This window comes from Salmo trutta, chromosome 3, assembly GCF_901001165.1.
Source record: "Salmo trutta chromosome 3, fSalTru1.1, whole genome shotgun sequence".
NCBI lineage: Eukaryota > Metazoa > Chordata > Actinopteri > Salmoniformes > Salmonidae > Salmo > Salmo trutta.
In genome coordinates this window covers 52,220,917-52,244,613 of record NC_042959.1, presented here as the reverse complement: position 1 = coordinate 52,244,613, position 23,697 = coordinate 52,220,917, and the positions used below count along the sequence as shown (strand labels likewise).

General features: G+C 42.0%; 2 protein-coding genes across 2 annotated transcripts in view; both read left to right on the top strand.

The window, feature by feature from the left end:
* LOC115178087 (ubiquitin-conjugating enzyme E2E 2) overlaps window positions 1-19,318 on the top strand; it is a 36,063-nt gene extending 16,745 nt beyond the window's left edge. The window contains exons 4-7 of the mRNA XM_029739128.1: window positions 12,688-12,820; window positions 15,732-15,879; window positions 16,416-17,536; window positions 19,231-19,318. Of these exons, the coding sequence (XP_029594988.1) occupies window positions 12,688-12,820; window positions 15,732-15,879; window positions 16,416-16,513 (379 nt within the window). The 3' untranslated portion in view covers window positions 16,514-17,536; window positions 19,231-19,318. The remainder of the gene's footprint in view (window positions 1-12,687; window positions 12,821-15,731; window positions 15,880-16,415; window positions 17,537-19,230) is intronic.
* On the top strand, window positions 17,449-23,697 carry LOC115178098 (ubiquitin-conjugating enzyme E2 E1). Its single transcript, XM_029739136.1, has 6 exons — window positions 17,449-17,536; window positions 19,231-19,405; window positions 19,693-19,743; window positions 20,762-20,894; window positions 22,908-23,055; window positions 23,477-23,697. Exons 2-6 carry the CDS (start codon window positions 19,260-19,262, stop codon window positions 23,572-23,574), a joined length of 576 nt encoding a protein of 191 aa, XP_029594996.1. The 5' UTR covers window positions 17,449-17,536; window positions 19,231-19,259; the 3' UTR covers window positions 23,575-23,697.

The window sequence follows — 23,697 nt, the reverse complement described above, 5'->3', positions numbered from 1 at the left end:
TGGAAATTTGGTTAAAAGTGTATAAACCCTTAACGGAGAACAATCGGGGGTCTCAATAGCATAATGTAATTTGTGAATTTCGGTGAAAAAAGTCTAATGGACCAACTTGGGAAAAGACAGCGCCTGCATTCTTTCATCCCAAGTCAAGCACAAATTGTAAATGGACCCTATTATATTTCGAAATCAAATTCAGTGTTAGTGGTGGTGACCAACCCTCCTCCTGAACAAAGCACTACTGGGTCTGGGTGTGCAGGGTTTTGATTGACACATCTGATTCAACTAGATTTTAGTGTAAAACTGCCGTGTCCTGATGGCCAAACATCCATAGGATTACAACATAAACATCCATGATCAAATTCCCTATCATAATGTCTGGGATTGGTATTTACAATGTGGGTGTGGGCTGGTGTGTATTGGTGGATTAGTGATAAACTGATGGCAAACATCCATGGCATTACAACATAAACACATCGCTGATCAGTTTCACTATCATAATCTATGTCTGGAGTGGGATTTGTTTTGTTTTATGTTGTGGTTTCTGCGTGCAAGTCTTCCACCAGCATTGCGTGTTCTCTCCCAGCTTCATGGTTTGAACGAGGTGCGTAATTCCAGTCCATATAATACAGTCCAAGATTACTGGAGCTTGTTTCATTTATTTACCCAAGAGAGCATACATCTATGGGCTTTTATGTTTTTCTGTCGTGCGTAATGTGCGATAGCCTATCATATGTACACCTATTGGATAACGGAACAATCACAGTGGCAGTTGTAGACCATTTCAACTGGGGGGGCAAGCTGGGGCCAGTTGTACTGTTAGAGGGGCCAGTTACATTAGGCGTTATTGTTGTCATATCGTTTTGCATGTTGTACGATACTGTTGTGTTCCGCCTAAAGCCGTCCCTCTAAATGTGTGGGTTAAATTAGTGTTCCGCGTTGCCACTGTCTCATAACGGATGTAAAAAAACTAACGATAGCAAAAATGTGTTATGTAAAAATTATTTCATACTCCACATTTAGGGGGGCCACAAGGGGGTCCAAAATTGTTGTCACAGGGGCACTGCCCCCCCCCCCCCCCTAGAACCGCTAGTGCACAATCATTGGTGCTATTTGGGGTTAGGGCTCCTAAAATTTGATTAATGTAGGGCTCATCTGGCTCAGGTAGCACCAGGCTTGAATTTTCATGCCGATCAAAGCTTTAATCAAATCCAGACATATTTATATGCTTTAGAATGACACTTCTGGTTTTGGCGGGAAATTCTGGGTTACTCGGGAGAAACGTTTTTTTTAAATCTTGGGATGGAACATTCTGTAAAATACATGCAACATATTAAACCCTAGTACAAATACAGGATCTTAATTTGATCAGTCTTTTGTTGCTGAGAATTGATTTACATAAACAAACACATGGTTATATTAACAGTATTGCACTTTTCATGTAGCTACTTTTGGCCAGCTAATAGCCTAACCACTCATCAAGCAACATTATGGACTAAACGTTAAAATCCTTTTGCAGCAGGATAATTTTGCTGTGACAATATAGGTCAAGCTGAGATCCTACACCTGTACATGATTTCAAATGTTTCATCTCATCTGCTATTGACAATAGTGTAGCATCTGTTGAACTAGGCATGTTCTAATAAAGTGAGGTCGTTTTGTGACTGAAGGTAACATGCTCTGTTCCAAACCTCAGACATCATCTCACGTTAATGTATCCTTATTGCCCTCCACCAAGGCACTTGTTTGAAAGCTAACACAGCCTGTTTTGATTCATGCGTATCATTTGGATTCTCAATGTCCTCATTTGTGCAGCACTTCCCACAAACATTTGTCCCAAATGTTATTAATATGTTCTAGGGGAAACCAAGTGTGACACATCACTCTATAGTGAAGTCTAGCCATTACACAATTGGTTCACCGAAGCCATTTAGGACATTGAGACTGACAGGATGGTAATCCACAGTAAGCAAACAGTAAAATCTTGACAAAGGAACAAATAACTCCAAAGTAAACAGTTGCTCTTTGAATCCATTACCATTTTGGCAGGGATGCCATCTCAAAGCTTAATGGGTTTCAACGAATTACTAGACCGTTAGTTCCAAGAGGAATTAGGCTCCATTTTACCATCTCAGTTATTTCTATTGTACAGACAAAAATGTACAATGTGTTCATCATAATCAACTGAGATTGCTGGTGGTGACAACTTGTAAATTAAGTTCCTTTGTTAGATGAGTAATAAACTGAGAACGTATATAAATGAATAATACCTTTTTTTTCTGCCATGTCGGCACAGAAATGTGGCCTAGGCCTAAAATATTTAATCAGCTGGACAAACGTTTAAATGAGGCAATACAGGACACCGATAGGGCTGTGACAGGCATGGAATGTTGGATGCCGGTAATTGGCCAGCCAAATGACCGCGGTCTCCGTAGTAAAACAAAATAAATGTATATATTTGTTTTTTTGGGGGGGCACATTTTCTCCTTTCCTCAGCTCCGGACTGCATGTGCTGCCATGGAAATAGAATGAATAGAACAGGCGTCCCCAATGCATGGGTGGACTGGCGGCCATTGCAAGTGTACCCATAGAGTAAAAGTAGGAATTGTACACTTTAGGGATGTTAACCGTTAGTCGGTTAGCTGACGAAAAACACATTTGACCCGTCATGCTTATTGGTCTATAGGTGAATTTGCATAATTTTGTGGAATTAAATTGGCGCGTGTGTATTTTCGTTAGTCGTCGTGCAGTTTGTTAATCACAAGAGCACAGCATACAGAGCCTAGTTTGAGGAGCGGAAAAGCCTACCACCTGTCAGACAGCGCGAGAGTTTCTCCTAAAAAAGCCTGTAGGCTACTGGAGTGAAACCTGCCTTTGTAAACTCAGTCATTGCGCAACAAATAACAATTCTAAATGCAATCGCGTGATAACTTTGGTGGCCACGATTAATTATAAAAGAGCTATTTTTATTTGTCAATCGCAACTCGTAAAGCGCGCCATCCCATTCGCCATTCGAATGCATAGGCTATATATAGCCTGCCTACGGTTGACTATCAAAGCGTCACCCACTACTTTGCCATGTGAGCTTGAGGTGGTATAATTGTTTGAAACCTGAACGTTTTTACTTTACTTCTAATAATGAGGCATGTCTTACCTTGCTTCAAAGTAGCCATACGAAAATCAAGCCATAGAAACGTGGAGGAAATTATTTTATAGACTTTCTCATGCCATTAAGCAGCATTCATCTCTTATTCTATTGGTTTTCATATCAACTTTCTATCGTTGTCCAGAAGCCAAAGGCACAATCCTAGTCGTTTTAGCAACCCATCATAGTTGCTATTAGATTCCCCATCTAAGTTTCTAACTGATATTTTCATCTCTGTCACATGGAACTGCTCGCATTAAGTGCGCAGTTTAGAACAGTTTTCCACAAATTGCATTTGGGCAAATGTTTGAAAATGATGTTTCGTTAGCTGCTTCATTACATGAGTTGCATGTTCAGTAATAGGCTATAGGCTATAGCCTTAGGCTTGCTATTGCTGCATGTTTCCATGCGCTTAATCAAAAATGTCCGGTCCTTGTATGCTTACATAGTATCAGAGAGGAAGTGAGAGGTTTTACTCTCGCCAAGATCTGTCCAAAATAATCCCAATGCGTTTCTATGGGTTTATTTTGGGCCTAAACTTGACGCCTGCCTTCCCGCCTTGGGATGACTGCCATTGTTAGGGCGGAAACATAAGCATCTCGTCATTGTATACTTGTCATGTTGGATGTATACTAATGTCTCTGTAATGAGATTTGTGTCTTCCCTGTGGCTCAGTTGGTAGAGCATGGTGTTTGCACCACCAGGGTTGTGGGTTTGATTCCCACGGGGCCAGTATGGGGGGGAGAAAATAATGTATGCATTCACTACTGTAAGTCGCTCTGGTTAAGAGCGTCTGCTAAATGACTGAAATGTAAATGTAAATGTATACAGATCTCTGATAATATTTTCGGTTGGGCACGTCATTTTATTGTTTGTGAAAAAATGTAACCGTTTGTTGACAGGTTTAATGAGGGTCAGTTAGACGGCAGCAAAATGGACCGATATTTGAATCCCTAGTACCCATCAATATGTGCTGTGGTTTATTGATTTAACTCAACTGAGAGAACCAAAAATACATTCCATTGCATTGCATCATCAGTTATCATTTGAATGAACGTTCTACATTACTATGGAAATTATTGCATCACAACACCAGACAGCCATTGCAAGTGTACCCATGAATTTACCAGTCAAATTACCAGCCCGTTCTATTCATGTTTAAGCAAAGGGCAACAAAGTTTCATCACATCACCTAAATTCACTATAATAGGCAAGGCCTAATATGTAGACTAGCATACAAATGGTGGATTAATGACCAGTGGTGTAAAGAAATTAAGAAAAAATACTTTAAAGTACTACTTAAGTATCTGTACTTTACTATTTACATTTTCCCTGACACCCAAAAGTAGTCGTTACATTTTTGAATGCTTAGCAGGACAGGAAAATGTGTGAAATTCATGCACTTATCAAGAGAACATCACTACTGTCTCTGATCTGACAGACTCACTGCACACACATGCTTTGTTTGTAAATGATGTCTGAGTGTTGTGGTGTCCCTCCCTCCCTCCCGTTATCAGCAAATAAAATAAAATGGTGGCGTCTGGTTTGCTCTAAATAAGGAATAAAAACATTCTGAAGTCTTTTTTTACATTTTTTTTATACTTTTGATAGTATATTTGAAACCAAATACTTTTAGATTTGTACTCAAGTAGTGTTTTACTTGGTGACTTTAACTTGAGTAATTTTCTATTAAAGTATCTTTACTTTTACTCAAGTATGACAATTGGGTACTTTTTCCACCACTGTTAATGCCCCAGCCTGTGAATTAACTTCTAACTTCTCTGTCTTCACTGTTCAATTTTTGCGCAACGCATGCATCTCTATTGGCATCACCACTGGCCTCTCTCTTCCATCTTCTCTGTATGTCTCTTATAACTCTTGAACCAGTAGCCTAGCCCAATGTGTGTTCCAGAAGTAGAAATATATTTTGATAACTTATTTTGAGTAATTAAAAAATATACTTCACAAAAATATAAACGCAACATGTAAAGTGTTGGTTCCATGTTTCATGAGCTGAAATAAAAGATTCCAGGAATGTTTCATGCGCACTCAAAACATGTTTCTCCCAAATTTAGTGCGCAAATGTGTTTACATCCCTGTTAGTGAGCATTTCTCCTTTGCCAAGATAATCCATTGACCTGACAGGTGTGGCATATCAAGAAGTTGATTAAACTAAATTATCATTACACAGGTGCACCTTGTGCTGGAGACAATAAAAGGCCACTCTAAAATGTGCAGTTTTGTCACACAACACAATGCCACAGATGCGTGCAATTGGCATGCTGACTGCAGGAATGTCAACCAGAGCTGTTGCCAGAGAATTGAATGTTAATTTCTCTACCATAAGTTGCCTCAATGTCATTTTTGAGAATTTGGCAGTATATCCAACTGGCCTCACAACCGCAGACCACGTGTAACCACGCCAGCCCAGGACCACCTCCACATTCAGCTTCTTTACCTGCTGGATGGTCTGAGGCGAATCACCTGGACATTGATGAAACTGTGGGTTTGCACAACCGAACAATTTCTGCACTAACTGTCAGAAACCTCCTCGGGAAGCTCATCTGTGTGCTCGTCATCCTCAACAGGGTCTTGAACTGATTGCAGTTCGGCGTCGTAACCGACTTCAGTGGGCAAATGCTCACCTTCGATGGCCACTGGCACGTTGAAAAGGTGTGCTCTTCATGGATGAATCCCGGTTTCAACTGTACCGGTCAGATGGCAGACGTCGTATGGGTGAGTGATTTGCTGATGTCAGCATTGTGAACAGAATGCCCCATGGTGGCTGTAGGGTTATGGTATGGATAGGCATAAACTACGGACAATGAACACAATTGCATTTTATCTATTGCAATTTCAATGCATAGAGATACCGTGATGAGATCCTGATGCCCATTGTCGTGCCATTCATCCGCTGCCGTCACCTCATGTTTGAGCATGATAATGTATGACCCCATGTTGCAAAGATCTGTACACAATTCCTGTAAGCTGAAAATGACCCAGTTCTTCCATGGCCAGCATACCCACCAGAAATGGCACCCATTGAGCATGTTTGGGATGCTCTGGATCAACGTGTACGACAGTGTGTTCCAGTTACTGCCAATATCCAGCAACTTCACACAGCCATTGAAGGGGAGTGGGACAACATTCCCCAGGCCACAATCAACAGCCTGATCAAGTCTATGCGAAGGAGAAATGGGAAATAATGGTCACACCAGATACTGACTGGTTTTCTGATCCACACCCCTACCTTCTTTTTAAAGGTATCTGTGACCAACAGATGCATATCTGTATTCCCAGTCATGTGAAATCCATAGATTAAGGCCTAACAAATGTATTTATATTGACTGATTTCCTTACTGTAGCTCAGTAAAATCTTTGAAAAATGTTGCATGTTGTGTTTGTATTGTTGTTCAGCTTCTCTGATGTGATATGATCACATTGGCTGGTGGTAAAAATGCCTTAAATGGGGAATCCTCTGTTCTTCCAACACTCAATGTTTATGTTTACAATGAAATGTATTACATCAGAATACCCAATGTTATGTTTCCAATCAAATATATGAAGTAAATTAGAACCGTTTGCTATCAGTTGCATTTGCAAAAACGCTGTGATTGGATGATAGCTGTGAGGGTTAACGAATCCGGATCAAATCCTTTGATCTCCTCGAGCTCGTTAATGATAGAATTGCCAAAGGAGTGGAATGTAATAGCTGAATAGAGATGGGAACCAGGCTATATATATCGTGCTTCACCAACGAGTAACACCGCACCACTCATCTCTGCCAGTAACCTTCTGGTAACGAGTCCATTTCCTTGGCCACAAGGCCAAGCAACTGCCCCGGGCGCTGAAGCTTTGTGGGGGGGGTTATGTGTACTGAAAAATCCTCTGGTCGTGGCTGAATGGTTAAGGGTTTGGAGTGAGAGCAGCAGTGCTTTTCTGATGTAGCTACTTCAAGTATGGCCTCCTTTGTTTGTTGTGACATACTTCAGTTCAGTACACACAAACTCTGTGGGTTAAGTGGTTATTATTTTATTTTTTTAATGACTCATCATTTTGAGTCATTCATGTATGCGAAGCCTGTCTATTATGATAATGATTATATGCTCTACATTATTTATTGAGTCCTGAGATAAACATTTGCAATGCATAAGAAGCTTGCTTCAGGGACCCACCAGCAATGCTGAGAGGAGATAATGTTTACCTACCAAAGTCCCTGTTTTTCAGAAACATCTTCAGAAATTAGAATGGAGGAATAGGAATAGAAAAGATTTGATTACCTATTGATGTCATGAAAGTATCTGAAGTACCTTCCGAAGTACACATTCTCATCAATACCAAATGGAAGGTAGTTTAAATTGATTGAGCCAGCATGCGAAATGGTCTGTTAGGGGTAAATATTGGTATGTGATTCACTTGGACTCGAGGAAACCGTGCACATATTCAACCATTTCTGCCATAAATGATTGTTTCAGGATAAATCACAGGCAAATAATTACAGTATTCATAGTAAGGATGAACAATAAAAAGGCTTGATTTAAAAACAAACCATGTCATTTGTGCAAATCAAGACGAAAGGCCGGGGAGGGAGGTGTCACCTCTGCTGCTGAGCTACATGGTAATTGGTTGTCGGCGCTTTGCTTTCACGGTCAGGGGAAACGAAGATTGCTTCATTAAGTTCCCTTTCTGATAACCGCCACAGCCGCCGCGCCAATGGAACAGAAGATCTTAACTGAATGACTATGCCATTAGTAAAGAAAAGTGCCTAAGGGAAATTAACTGGAATGGTGAATAATTAAGATAATAGCTCTATTTGCACATGGCAACATTAAAAAAACCGAATCACATTCAATTACGGGTTCCGTTACTCTTTTATATAACACCTTTTGCTGTGGCGGTCAATTTTGAGACCCTTTTTATACAGCAACATACTGAACAGCTTGAGGTGTAACGGGTTTTAGCTAAATTATTTTAAGGAATTGTAGTTCTGGAGGATTGGGCCGCTTGCACAAAGCACATGTTCAATTGGTACTGCAAAAGAAGGTATGTTCTCTAATCTCTACGTCCATAAGGTTCCCTGAACTTGTATGTTAACAACTCAACACATGAACACGTACCCAAATGTCTTTTCATTTTTTATTTTAATATGGTTGTTGCTACTTTGCCTTCTGGCAACATATTTTAATTATTATTTTGTACCAATTGACAGTTTGTTTGACCTTGAACTGAACTACAAATGCTGGCATAGTTTCTGTCTCTGTGCTTGGTTCTGTCTGTCTTCTGCAGTTATTAGCTTGTTGTGTCAACAAGCTAATAACATGAGGAATAAATTACACTCCCATAACCTTTTATGCTCTCTTGTCTCTGACTGCACAGAGGATGTCAAAGGTGGAATAGAGAGAACATTTTAGACATTCTGCTGAACAGACACACTCCTACACACAGTGAGTGCTTGCCAGAAAACACCCCACTAAATTCCATAAATATTGAAAGTGAACGGCATGGGCTCTCCCAGAATGGTCTGAGTTTTGATGGATTTTGTCGCGCACACACACGCAATCAAGCAATGTTCCCTGTAACTGAGGTCCGCAGCGGTAGAACACTGTCATGGGCTTGTCTCTGTCATCATGAGTAGGATACATGACACAGGCTGGTCACCTGTCTGCATCAGCTCGTCAACTCAACCTCTTCCCTAATGTCAGGGAGAATTACCAGAGCTGGCGATACTACCAGAGCTGTAGATAGCCCGGGGAGGGAAGGTCACCGATTTGCCAGAGATTACTGTAACCGCCATACCATATGATAAAGGTTATGGCATGTTGGCACAATCTCTAGATTGTCTGGAATCATGTAATATAGACCATGGTAAATGGGGCACAGGGTGCACTAGTCTCTCACAGCCACTGCAAGGAAAGGTCATTCAATATATATGGAAATTATGTCTAGTCTGCGTTACTTATGGATCACAGCTTGTTACATGGGTAGTTTCCAGTAACTACAACGTTGGTGTGTGTGTAATGGTGTAAGTGTAACGGTGTATAAATTGAGAAGGCCTGCAGTACACGGCCGCCATAAAAATGACATTTTTCTAAGAGTTCCTTTGTGTCAGCCAGTCTAGTCTATTTTATATTGTAATGGTGTCATTTGTATTTATTATGGATCCCCATTAGCTGCTGCCTTGGCAGCAGCTACTCTTTCTGGAGTCCAGCAAAATGAAGGCAGTAATGAGACATATTTCAGAATAGATTCTTTGTCCTCTGTGCATGTAAGAGCATACACAAAATTAACTTGGTTCATTATGATACGTATGTGGTTTGTCCATGTCGTCATGTAGACGATCATGTCAGTGGTTTTATCTCTGCGGTCATATGAATAGCCATCTTCCATTAATTGACAGTTTCCATATGTATGCCAGATTTACCAGTGTACTATTCCATTTAGAATATTGCATGATCAAAGGATAAAACATGAGATAAGTGTTGTATCATGTCAAAAAGGAATTGACCATTCCTAGCTAACTGACGAGCATGACATGTTTTAGCTTGGCATTGTTTTGTTTTTGTTTTGTTTTTTAATTCGAAGAAGATAAGTGAGTTCCACAGCAGTTTGAAAGCAGAGTAAATCGGGCCTGAAGGGTTTTATTTGGGTATTCTGTTTGGTTGCGTTCTGTTGCGGAGGCAGCACTCCAGCTGTCGGAGCCATTCCCACATGAGTGTAATCGCAGAGGATGGCTAGTGGTAGATTCTCACGGACACCCGCACACTAATGTATCCCAGATTCTTGGAAGAAATGACCCAAATACTCAGTGACTCAAAGAAACCTACCGATGTACAACAGATGTATTATAACTCTCGAGTCACACAGAGGATATTATTGCAAACCGTAGCGATTTCAATGTTTTAATGTCATGTGTATTGAACTAAACTAGATATGTCTGCATTAATGGATAAGAATTTTCCCATAGTAGAGAGAGGAGAGCTCTATTAGTGTTGCGAAATCGCAGTATTCAGCTATAGGCCTAGATGCAGTGAAATTACAGTCTGGGGTTAGATTATGCCACATGACAAAAACAGATATTTTGGTGCATTGTCTGTTTCCTAACGCCTAGTGACTTGACGTAGGATTTTGCGCAGGCACATTCTTTCCCTATAAATGTTTAAGCATCCTAAATTGCAATCCTTTGACTAGCATTAAAATCATTGTGCATTTTAAAGTTGCTCAGTAATGATCATACCCCTTGCATGGTTTTGGACTTGGTGAATAGGATCTGCTATAAAACATCTATATTCATCCCATGACCAAAGCAGGATGTAAGGATGAGCAATATCTCCCTTTCCCTCTCAGCCATTCAGGATGCTGATTCAGTCGATATCCTAAACCTAGACAGCCTCTCTCCGTCTCAGTCTGATGCCGTGGCCTCGACCCTGCTCTCCCACTCCACTGGTCTAATGAGAGACTGTCAGTCAGGTCCTGAATGCCCAGCCAGCGCTCAGGCAGCCGTCACAAAGCACCACAACCCCTGCTGGTGGGGGTGGGGGGTGAGGGGGGGGTGGGGGTTGCCGGGCAACCTCCAGTCGTGGCATGTACTTTAAACTATTGACTTAGCCTTTACCCAGAGGTCCGTGTGTTGTCAGATCTACACAGAGGTGGTGTAGAGTGGATCCTCTGCCATGCTGTCTCATCTATCTCATCTGAGCTCGAAAGTGATCGGCCTCAAAGGACATGAAAGAGTCCCTGTATCTGTGCTGCTTTGAAAAGGATCACACATCTGGCACAGTGGGAGGTATCATATTTTTTATATTGCATCAAGCTACAATGAGTTTTTCACCTTGAATCATGTTGAATGTAGACGCTTGATTAAATTTGCAATTTTCCGTAAGTATTGAAAAGGAAATTGCCTACAGCCAAAGTGTGGTGTTCAAAATGGCACACTGTAGCAAAACCCTTTTCAACGGAAAAAGAAAACGAGGAGTTCTCATTGGATAATTTCACATACAACCTTCACATTTTACTAATCGTTTTTCCGTTTCGGGCCTCATGAACATGACCCATTAATTCTGCAGATTACCTCTGGTGCAGGGATGTGTACATGAGTAAATAACTTATTCCCCCCACACACATAAAAACAGTTTTCCCTGTCTGGTTGCAACTGATTTTTCTCCATTAACAGTGCAGGGGTTACCTCACCCACCTAAGCAACATCAGAACATTTCTTATATTCATTACAGCTAGCTATTAATAGGCCACATCTGGCCTGTTGCAATGCACTGACAATGAATATTGCCCAACATGGTCTCCAGATGCTATGCTTAGGTAATTTCCAAATCATACCAGTATAAAACAGATTTCCTTTGTGCCTCATCAAGATAAGTCCAGATTTGCATTGCTCTTATGGGCACAAAACAGCTATTGAAAAATATTCAAGTCTCTAGGGAAGAATGGATCATAATGAACTAATTAAAGAAGGCTTCGAACAAGAAGATGAGTGAAATCTGCATGTGTTGACACTACAGGAAAGAGGAAGTGTCTAGTCCTTTCATTCTATTTGTGGAGACTGATCCATTCTCATGGGCATGCACTGAGCCAGACACTTGTTTGATACTCAAGTTGTGCTATTTGAGGTTATTATGTTGTGGAGAAAGCATAACTTGCTAGTCATTTCATTCTGACATGGCCATTTGGAAACGTCAGTCACAGATTATTAGAGCTTGTCAACATGAACAAAGCTATTGGTGACTTTGATAGTCATGCATTTTCTGTGCTGCTGCAATCCTGCTCCCAATCTCTAAGTATGTGTAAGCGTCTGTGAGCAGTCGTGTGTGTGTGTGTGTGTGTGTGTGTGTGTGTGTGTGTGTGTGTGTGTGTGTGTGTGTGTGTGTGTTTGGGTGCTCTTGTGCGCCTGTGGGTTTGGTCGATGTTAAAGTTCATGTACAGAAATGCCATGAAATCTGAGGAATTCCTCATTGTCCTGGGCTTTCAGATCTGGTCGGTGTTCCAGACAGTCTTCTGTTGGGGGAGGGTGGAGACTTAATATGGAAATTACATTAATTACCAGACTATCCAACAGATGTGACCCTCACCCTATTCAACATAACTACTCATCTAATAAAGGACCTTCAAGAGACAATGACATTTTTGTGTATATATTGTATGAATTTACCGTTTTTTTTATTTTTATTGTTCTCTATTTGTGAAATGAGGTTCCTCAATCCAACTGACAAACTGTTTATTTCAATGGATGGATGATGATATTAGGCTTTGAATGTTGCACATTTTGGGGGGGGTTTAAGAATGTTTCAATTTGCTTTGGCAGCACAACCTAGATAGCTTGAGTGATAATCATTGAACAGAACTAAACCTCAGGCTAAAAAGAGCAGACTGAGAATCTCTAATCTCTGCTTCTTTAACTTGTCTGAAACAAGTATTTCCCCTTCACTCTCTTGCTCACTTGGACTCAGACTTTGTCTACTTTAGGCTACCCTGTCAGTAGCCGGTTGTCAATTCCAATGCCCTGAGTTGCTAAACATATTGACATGTTTCTGTTTCAGCGCTGGCCCCAAAGGAGACAACATCTATGAGTGGAGGTCAACCATCCTGGGACCACCGGGCTCTGTTTACGAGGGAGGGGTCTTTTTCCTGGACATCGCCTTCACACCCGACTACCCCTTCAAACCACCCAAGGTCAGCACCCACCGCCACACTGACCACAAATGTTTTATAGCTTTAGTGCCATTGTGCTGCTCTCTTCCTCTGTGGATAACTTTTGCTTTAATGTAATTTCAACAGCTAACATGATTTTCTGGAAATCTGGTGTGCTCCTTCAAGCCTTTACCAGTTCACTGTTCATATTTTCAATTCATTCTTTATTAGCCTTTTCATGTAATGTACCCTGTGGAGTATTTTCGGTTGTTGAGTGGATGTTATTATCAAGTGTATGAAATGTGCTTTTGGATATCTCTTTGTGCTTCTTAGAACCCAATTTTCTTCTCACTTGCTTTCATTTTGAGTTCTGACTCTCTCTCTCTCTCATTTTGTCTGTTTCCTCCCCCCTTCTTTCATTCTCTCTTTTTGTCTCTGTTTCTCTCTGAGCTGTGTAAGAACCAGCTCTACTGTTTGACAGCAGACTCAAACAAATCCACAGGCTCAAGCTCTGCTCGGTGTAGCCAGAGGGCTCAAGTGTTTTGTCCCACTGTGATCTGTAGCCAGTCCTTCCGTCACTATAGCACATGATACATGCGCCATTGGAGTTTTGCTGTATGCTATAGACTCGTACCAGAGCTTTTTTCAAGCCCCTAACTGAAACTCCAGTTTGACAAGCTTGTTGGACAGATTGGAAGTATAAGATTTGGTTGTTAGGGTTAGTGGGGCAGAGAGTGCACCATTCTGGGGTTATTTAGAATGTCCTGTTCTCGGTGTGTTCAAAATGCCAAGGCTCATTAGAAGTTTCCTCTGCAAGGTCAGGGTCAGTCTGTCCAGATGTTGGAGATTGGACCGGTGTCAGGTGTCCTGCCTAAACAGATGTCAGACTCACGGTTAATCAGAAACACTGTAGTAAACTTAACAGGGACGTTTGTGTGGATGTTTGTTGTACAAAGGTTTGACGTAAGCACATTTGAAACCAAATAAAGTAATTTTGACCCCTTATTTGAATCCCTGTGAAAGTCTTATAGGAATGATTGTTTTCCTCTCAAACTAATATGTAACGGTTATCGTGAGATAGGGATGTTTTTTTTCTGGGGCATTTCATGACAATTATAAAGGTTTTCTGCATATTGGTAAATGCACCATGCTGCCCCCTGTTGGCTATATCAAAGCCTAAGGAAATTAGAAGGCGAATGAAAATTCAGGTATTTTTTATGGTATATCAAAACTCTGCAGCCGTGTTATAAGGGTTATCACCATCTTCTCAACAAAGAAATTACATATTGCTGTTTGTTACATTTTATTTTGTCCAATTTAGACTATTCCACTGCCAGTATTGCTGCTGAAGCAGGGTTCTAAACTATACTGCTCAAAAAAATAAAGGGAACACTTAAACAACACATCCTAGATCTGAATGAAAGAAATAATCTTATTAAATACTTTTTTCTTTACATAGTTGAATGTGCTGACAACAAAATCACACAAAAATAATCAATGGAAATCCAATTTATCAACCCATGGAGGTCTGGATTTGGAGTCACACTCAAAATTAAAGTGGAAAACCACACTACAGGCTGATCCAACTTTGATGTAATGTCCTTAAAACAAGTCAAAATGAGGCTCAGTTGTGTGTGTGACCTCCACGTGCCTGTATGAACTCCCTACAACGCCTGGGCATGCTCCTGATGAGGTGGCGGATGGTCTCCTGAGGGATCTCCTCCCAGACCTGGACTAAAGCATCCGCCAACTCCTGGACAGTCTGTGGTGCAACGTGGCGTTGGTGGATGGAGCGAGACATGATGTCCCAGATGTGCTCAATTGGATTCAGGTCTGGGGAACGGGCGGGCCAGTCCATAGCATCAATGCCTTCCTCTTGCAGGAACTGCTGACACACTCCAGCCACATGAGGTCTAGCATTGTCTTGCATTAGGAGGAACCCAGGGCCAACCGCACCAGCATATGGTCTCACAAGGGGTCTGAGGATCTCATCTCGGTACCTAATGGCAGTCAGGCTACCTCTGGCGAGCACATGGAGGGCTGTGCGGCCCCCCAAAGAAATGCCACCCCACACCATGACTGACCCACCGCCAAACCGGTCATGCTGGCGGATGTTGCAGGCAGCAGAACGTTCTCCACGGCGTCTCCAGACTCTGTCACGTCTGTCACGTGCTCAGTGTGAACCTGCTTTCATCTGTGAAGAGCACAGGGCGCCAGTGGCGAATTTGCCAATCTTGGTGTTCTCTGGCAAATGCCAAACGTCCTGCACGGTGTTGGGCTGTAAGCACAACCCCCACCTGTGGACGTCGGGCCCTCATACCACCCTCATGGAGTCTGTTTCTGACCGTTTGAGCAGACACATGCACATGTGTGGCCTGCTGGAGGGCAGGGCTCTGGCAGTGCTTCTCCTGCTCCTCCTTGCACAAAGGCGGAGGTAGCAGTCCTGCTGCTGGGTTGTTGCCCTCCTACGGCCTCCTCCACGTCTCCTGATGTACTGGCCTGTCTCCTGGTAGTGCCTCCATGCTCTGGACACTACGCTGACAGACACAGCAAACCTTCTTGCCACAGCTTGCATTGATGTGCCATCCTGGATGAGCTGCACTACCTGAGCCACTTGTGTTGGTTGTAGACTCCGTCTCATGCTAGCACTAGAGTGAAAGCACCGCCAGCATTCAAAAGTGACCAAAACATCAGCCAGGAAGCATAGGAACTGAGAAGTGGTCTGTGGTCCCCACCTGCAGAACCACTCCTTTATTGGGGGTGTCTTGCTAATTGCCTATACTTTCCACCTGTTGTCTATTCCATTTGCACAACAGCATGTGAAATGTATTGTCAATTAGTGTTGCTTCCTAAGTGGACAGTTTGATTTCACAGAAGTGTGATTGTGTTGTTTAAGTGTTCCCTTTATTTTTTTGAGCAGTGTATAAATGCTGTCTTTTCCTGTACTCGCCAGGTAACATTTCGGACACGGATCTACCACTGTAACATCAACAGTCAGGGGGTGATCTGTCTGGACATCCTGAAGGACAACTGGAGCCCCGCCCTCACCATCTCCAAGGTGCTGCTGTCCATCTGCTCTCTGCTCACAGACTGTAACCCAGGTAAGAGACCTGTCAATGTCCACATCATAAGCTGCAGTGTTCTCAATTCAGTTGGTGATTCATGACTGATTTTTAAATTACATTTGAGTTGACACTATCTACACACAGATGGCAGTAGTGTAAACTCACCGCATGACGAATTATCACAATCTCTGTGTAGATAGTGTAGACTCACAGCATGAAACATGATCACCATCTCTGTGTAGATAGTGTAGACTCACAGCATGAAACATGATCACCATCTCTGTGTAGATGGTGTAGACTCTCAGCATGAAACGTCTACACACAGAGATGGTGACTGTCTGCAGCTCTTCTAGTGGTGTTCCAGCGTTCCCTTCCCCAGGGACAGTAGCTCTGTTGCTGTTGAACCTGTTGATGGAATTTAAATGATCTTTAAAAAAAAGAAGCCCTTATTCATCTTTTAATACAATGTAATAATATGCTCTAAACTCTCTCTGGGTCCAAAAACCATACACCTGTGAAATTATATTCATTAATGCATGCTTTGATCTGCATCCTTTTTTTTGTCATTGCAGCGGACCCTCTGGTGGGGAGCATTGCCACACAATACCTGACCAACAGAACGGAACATGACAGAATAGCCAAGCAGTGGACGAAGAGATACGCCACATAGATCCCCGTCTGACTTTTCCACTGTTACCCTTCCCCCCCACTGTACTTCTCTACCTCTCTCCCCAGCCTTTCAAAGCACACTCACTAAGTGCAATGGTATACCTGTAATTCTCCCCCTCCCCCCCAAACTTTGTATCTACCTTTTCTTTGTAAAGAACTGTCCTTTGTTCCTTGTTGACTTGAAAGCTTCTTTTTTTATACAAAGAGTAGATTGGGATTTTATTTTCCAAAATCTGAATGTTGGAATTATTGTATTGAAAAAAGACTATTATTCTGATAAGCATTGTCCCTCAACTATACCGTATGTATCCTTGTTTTCATAGTGGCTCCAGGAACAAAATGCAGATTATATCCTCTTTTTACTTTAACCTAGGTTCTTGTGTGTTTTTTAATTTCCTATTCCAGTCATCAATGGTATCTGCATGGAACAGGAGGAAGATTTACATCAATTGACATGTCATGCTCTTCTATGCTCTCTGGTTTTGTTTGTACTGTATGTATTTTTTCAAACGCTTTTGAGGCAGACCACAGAAATATAGGTCTGCTTGTGAAAGAGGCAGGACTTGTACATTTACTGGCTACTCTGGCATGGCAGGGTGGTTTGTTGTGCACTTGTATTAATGAAGCACCCAATACAACACTGGTTGGCTTGTGATTATACTTTTCTGTTCTGTAACTGTGTGGTCGGTGACAGGCGTTAAGATGTTAATCTCTGAACCTATCTGCCTTCTGCATATATGAACTTCGCACACACCCTGACTTGGTGACCCCATATTCAGTGATACTCCAAATTTTATCTTGGCCCTCATCCGACATGTGCTTTTTCGTGCATCTTTTTTTAATGTATGATATCAAAATGTCATATCAGTCTACGATGGCCTAATGTTGAATGATCTCTGTGCGCCGATTTGCCTTCATTATTGTGAGTGCGCAATTATGATTCCACTGCACCCGCGGCACTTCCGTTCCACAGAAGGCGATTTGCACGAGCTCAGGCAGTGGGGAAGAGCCAGACACAAAGGAGGTAATTTGCTACTTGGCTGACGTTACTTTTAATATTGAATATGTCTCATGAGCTATAAAATATATTGAAGTTCTCTGAGTGTATTCAACTTGTTTTGTATTGGAAAAGACGGCTAGTTAACGACTCAACAGACACATTTGTGGTGACACTGCCTGGCTCAGCAAATACATCTAACGTTAGCTAGCTCATGCTAGTAGTAACTAAGCTAGTTTCACTATGGTGTAACGTTGTTTGCCAAATAGCTAGCCAACTAACGTTAGCTAAGTTAAATATCTCAGAATGTTGAAAGGTTGAGGTGGGCGTAAACGTTGATGTAACTACAGTATTTTTGCCAACTTTCTAGCTTAACGTTGGCTAAGGTCTGGGCAGTCAAACTGTCGGCTAATAACGGGGGGCGAGAAAATCAGCAGGTCGGACGTTTGTGACTAGCGTTAGCTAGCTAGATGGTTATGTAGCCAGCTGTTAATGTCCACTTAGTTAACAAAACCTAGTCCAACCAGCTTGACTTGGCACAAGCAATTGCAAACGTAAACTACTGTAGGCGAACTCACTAGCAAACTGCTATCGCCTCTTTGCTCCGGGAGACCTGTAATTTACACACAAATCAATGTGTGAGATAATTGTCTTAACGTTTCAGGTCTCCCGGAGCGAATAGGCTATAGCAAGTAACTCCAGACCAGAGATATTAGCTAACATTAATTATTGTGAAGAAGGACCGAGAATGTTCCCATCAAATGGTGGTTGGCCACACAGACTAACTAGCTGTTGTTCACCACCATGGATCCATTTGTTCCTTCTGGGCGCTTTTAGTATTTGCTGACGGTAAATTAGCTATATTTTCACATCATTCATGATCTATTACATTTGGGGAATAATAGAGGCTTGCCATATCAGGGCTGTCCAACATTGTTTGCTCAACCATCCATAATCACAACATTATTGCCAGAGCAGGGATGGGGGTGGCAGCTAGCCAATTACCTTTATTTCAACTGAGCACTAGCCAAGCAGCAAGCTGTATGGGACTCCCTAACCCAGTGGTTCCCAACCAGGGATACTTGGCCTAACCACAGAGGGTACTTGAAGACTCATGAGACCATAGGCCTACTGGTAAAATGCACATGAGGGGTTACTCTGGGCAGAGCAAAATTCTGTTGGTGGTACAGTAACCGAAAATTGTTGGAACCTCTGCCGTAACCTAACGTAGCAGGTGTAAAAGAAAACGCCTGAGTGCACTTCCCACATCTGGTTTTCAGCAGAAAAGGAAGCTAGGTTGAATAAGCTGTATCCCCGAAAACCAGATGCATCAGGTTGTTGGCATCTCCGTTAAGCCTAGGGACCCCCTAAAAACATGCCACTTCGATACAGCTATGACCGGAAGTAACTTTTCCTAGCATGTTAGGAGAGCATTTTCACTAAACCTTTTCCTAACCTTAACCTAATTCTCCTAACCAGCTATGTTAATTCTCCTAACCTACTGCGTATGTTCTCCTAACCTGCTATGAAAAATTCTGAAGTGGCTTGTTTTTAGGTAATCTCCGCAAGCTATGTTGAGGTAGCTATTTTTCCTAGAACGTCAAAGGTGCTCTGTCATAACTGTAACGTTATTTAATTTTGCAATGGCTTGAAAGCAATTTCATTTGTCAAAGCTACTGCTTTTTTTTTTCTTCAACTGCTGCGTCACAATCGCATTGTAGGTTCCTTCTAATTTCTTGTCCAAACCGGTATGTCGGATAAGGATTCGTGTGTCAGCACTAGCTCTTCGTCTTCTTCCTCCAATCAAAACAAACCGAAGGACACACCTTGCAAGAAACGGGAGAGCAAAGCCAGTATGAGCAAGACCTCCAAGCTGCTATCCACCAGCGCAAAGAGGTAACACACCCAAACCTCATGAAATATTGGCTGGTTGTCACACACAACACCAACAATGTGACATTTAGTCAGAGGGGTGGGTTAATCTCCTAGATGATTGTAGCTAGCACTAAGATATTCTCTGTACTTTATTTGTGTTTCAAAATATTGTAGCCTCACTGTATTGGACCAAAATATCTGTGCCATTTTTTTTTTTACCTTTGGAAGTCCATCGCTGAGAAAACAAAGATGTGTAAGGTATGGCTGGGCAATCAATGATTGATCTGAAGGCATGTTTGTTTCTGCAGGATTCAGAAAGAGCTGGCAGATATCACGCTGGACCCTCCGCCAAACTGCAGGTTGTTTTTATTTGAGCTCATCTTCTCTTTTCCAATCCGCCCCCAGTGTCTTGCGTATTGCCATGGTCAATACCTACAGGCGACTCCAAACAATAATGATTTTTACCACTTATTCATAAAGGCTTGCGTTATTTTCTGATTTCTCATGTTGTCCCATATGCTGATAAAATGAAGCTGCACCTTCTATTTTGATTAAAATGTTTTGACTTGAAATGCTGGTGGTGTTTAGAAATCTACATGAAGCAGAATTTTACGTCTCCCACATTGTGTTGGATCAGCCTTGTAGGCATCACTCCCTAGATAATTTCCACTACGTGTTCAGCATGTACCAAGGATGAAGGCATATCTGCTCTGAGGAAATCAATGTGGGTCGCGATACAGAGGCACGTCATCAGGGATTGGTTGTGAATGGAGGTTTCTTCTGTGAAGCTTGAGAGAGAATGTACTGTTCTCTCAAGCAATATAAAGCTGTGTGGTCACCATGTGAGTACAAACCCAAGGGATAATAGGCTCTAAACAGTTTCAGACAATTTTTTTGCAGGTGCAGTAGTTTTAAAGGGACAATCGATTCATCCAGTTTGGGACTTCTAAATTAAATAAATGTACCCATAACTTATTCTATAACCTTTTGAGCTTAGTTCAACTGTTGTGCCCCATCAGAACTATATATATATATATATCTCTGTCTGTCTGTGAATTTGAGTGGTTACATTTCTCTAGCCCTCTCCCTCAGCTTTTTACCTAAATGGGTGGGGAGAATGCTTTGTCATTTTTTCAACTGCTGATTGACGCTTTTAAGTTATTTGTCCCTTGTGGAAATGAGACGAAGTACACACACAAGCGACCTGAGCCATAACAATAACAAAGAACGTGGTCCAGTTTACACCAATTAGGAAGACTGTTCTCCTTTGGTTTTCCGGGTGGGTAACGACAAAGGAGTTGGCTAAAGCACTTACAGATCTGTGGCCAGGCTAATAGTATAACATAATCTGTAACTTTTTATCTCATTTAATTCCAGCGCTGGTCCCAAAGGAGACAACATTTATGAGTGGAGGTCAACCATCCTGGGACCACCGGGCTCTGTTTACGAGGGAGGGGTCTTTTTCCTCGACATCGCCTTCACACCCGACTACCCCTTCAAACCACCCAAGGTACTGGGCAATCGGCAGCTACCAGTCACTATTTACCCTCTACACTACAAAATGGTCATCTTGGTTTAGTCCCACACAATAAATGGGACAGATTTACTTAGCATTCATTTGCGTGTTCTTCAGGGTATACACAGCAAAAAATACGACCGGCGATGATCACAGTGTTTGTCATATTGTGCTGCTGCTAAATTGTTGCCACCACAGCGAAAAAGAAAACAAAAAACGAGACTCATTTTCCAGATGCAAGAGAGCTATTTGCATGTGTGCCTCCATTTGTGCATATTTTGTGTGTGTTTGCCAGTGCGAGTCGGGTCATTGCCAGAGAAGGAGGGGGGGCTGTAAGGTAGCCTATGCAATTTGATACATAACAAACAACACTAACTAAATATCCAATTTGAAACATAGCTTGGCTAGTTAGCTCACTAGTTAGTTCGCTAGTTTAATTCCATGTGCTAAAAACAAATCCAAACGTTTCATAAAAATTTGCTCAAATGAAATTGTATTATATTTGGATTGTCTTGTCACATTTGATAATTTCATTACAATATGGAATTTCTCTTTGAGAATGGGGAAATGAGGATGACTGATTTTCCTCCAGTTTCTAGAACACAGCAGGCACAGCAGGCAGCATATGTACAGGTACTTACCATCCCTGCGTTTTGACAGGATTACCCTGTTAACATGTTGAAGTACTCTCATTAACCAACAGAGGGCATTGGGTGCCAGAACAGTCTGTGGATGTGATTTTTCTTTCACATTTAGATATTTTCTGCCTTGTGTGTTGAAATGACACATCCCACATTGAGCCTCAGTAGTTGACGCTTGAATTAAGTCAGGGACAATACCAGTATTGCAACTTTTCCTTGGCAAAAATGAAAACACGAAGCAGGCAACTCTTTGGTCCTTTAAAAGCCTGTTGTATAGGGCCTCCCGAGTGGCGCAGCGGTCTAAGGCACTGCATCGCTACAGCCTGAGGTTCGTTCCCGGGAGTCCCATAGGGCGGCGCACAATTGGCCCAGGGTTGTCTGGGTTAGGGGAGGGTTTGGCGGGGGTGAGGTTTTACTTGGGTCATCGCACTCTAGCGACTCCTTGTGGCAGGCAGAAATATAAACTCAACATGATACAACTTCAATGATTTTACTGAGTTACAATTCATATAAGGAAATTAGTCAATTGAAATAAAATCATTAGGCCTTAATCTAGGAATTTCACATGACTGGGTAGGAGCGCAGCCAATCAGAATAGGTTTTTCCCCACAAAGGGCCTCATTAGAGACTGATACTTCTCAGTTTCATCAGCTCTCAGATGATCCCACAGGGCTCCCGAGTGGCACAGCGGTCTAAAGCACTGCGTCTCAGTGCTAGAGGTGTCACTACAGACACCCTGGTTCGAATCCAGGCTGTATCACAATTGGCCCAGCGTCGTCCGGGTTTGGCCGGTGTAGGCCGTCATTGTAAATAAGAATTCATTTTTAACTGACTTGCCTTGTTAAATAAAGTTTAAATGCATGTTTTATTTTTAAGAAGCAGGATGTGGAGGCCCTGGGCTGGCATGGTTACATGTGGTCTCCGGTTGTGAGGCCCGGTTGGACGTACTGCCAAATTCTCTAAAATGACGTTGGAGGCAATTTATGGTAGAGAAATTAACATTCAATTCTCTGGCAACAGCTCTGGTGAACATTCTGCACATTTTAGTGGCCTTTTATTGTCCCCGGCACAAGGTGCACCTGTGTAATAATAATGATCATGCTGTTTAGTCAGCTTCTTGATATGCCACACCTGTCAGGTGGATTGATTATCTTGGCAAAGGAGCAATGCTCACTAACAGGGATGTAAACCAACAAAATAAGCTTTTGTGCATATGGAGAATGTCTGGGATCTTTTATTTCACCCCAACACTTGACATGTTGAGTTTATATTTTTGTTCCGTATAGATTTTGATCTAGAGTCTCTAGCCTTGTTATGTTAAATATGCCTATAGCATGTACGTTTTGTACTTTTGTTTTTCCTCAAGGTAACGTTTCGGACAAGGATCTACCACTGTAACATCAACAGTCAGGGGGTGATCTGTCTTGACATCCTGAAGGACAACTGGAGCCCCGCCCTCACGATCTCCAAGGTGTTGCTGTCCATCTGCTCTCTGCTCACAGACTGTAACCCAGGTAAGATATCCATCGGGGAGCCTAACTGGCTTCCTTGTCCCCTTTTACTTGTTTCTCTTCAGATCTGCACCTGTCCCAGGCTGGAAATATGATACCAGAACAAATATTAGTATTCCTGACTCCTGAGAAGGGTCAAATTAAATCTGCAGGTAACATGGTAAATAACAAATACCGGTCCATTTCTTTGGTGTAATTTTGTGCTCAGATATGGATTACTTTTTATTTTTTATTATGGGTATCACTTTGAGGCCCACATACAATGCCTTATATTGCATTTATAATTCCTTATGATACCACTATAAGCAGGCATAACTCATAAGTAGTTAAAAATTCTTAGAATTCATCACTTTGAGCAAAGTAATTGTTTCAAGATTCACCACCCTCTAACTGTTATTTCCCTCATGTTGTTTTTCACTTTCAGCTGATCCCCTGGTTGGAAGCATCGCCACCCAGTACACGACAAACAGAGCCGAGCATGATAGAACAGCCAAACAGTGGACGAAGCGGTACGCCACATAGAGCACAGCCGTGTGGGGGGGATTTCTATTTCAGATTTTTAGTACTTTATTGTCTGGTATATTTTTTTGGTTCCTGATTAAGTTATCTGTGCAAATATGAAAATAAAGAAAAACAATGAAACAA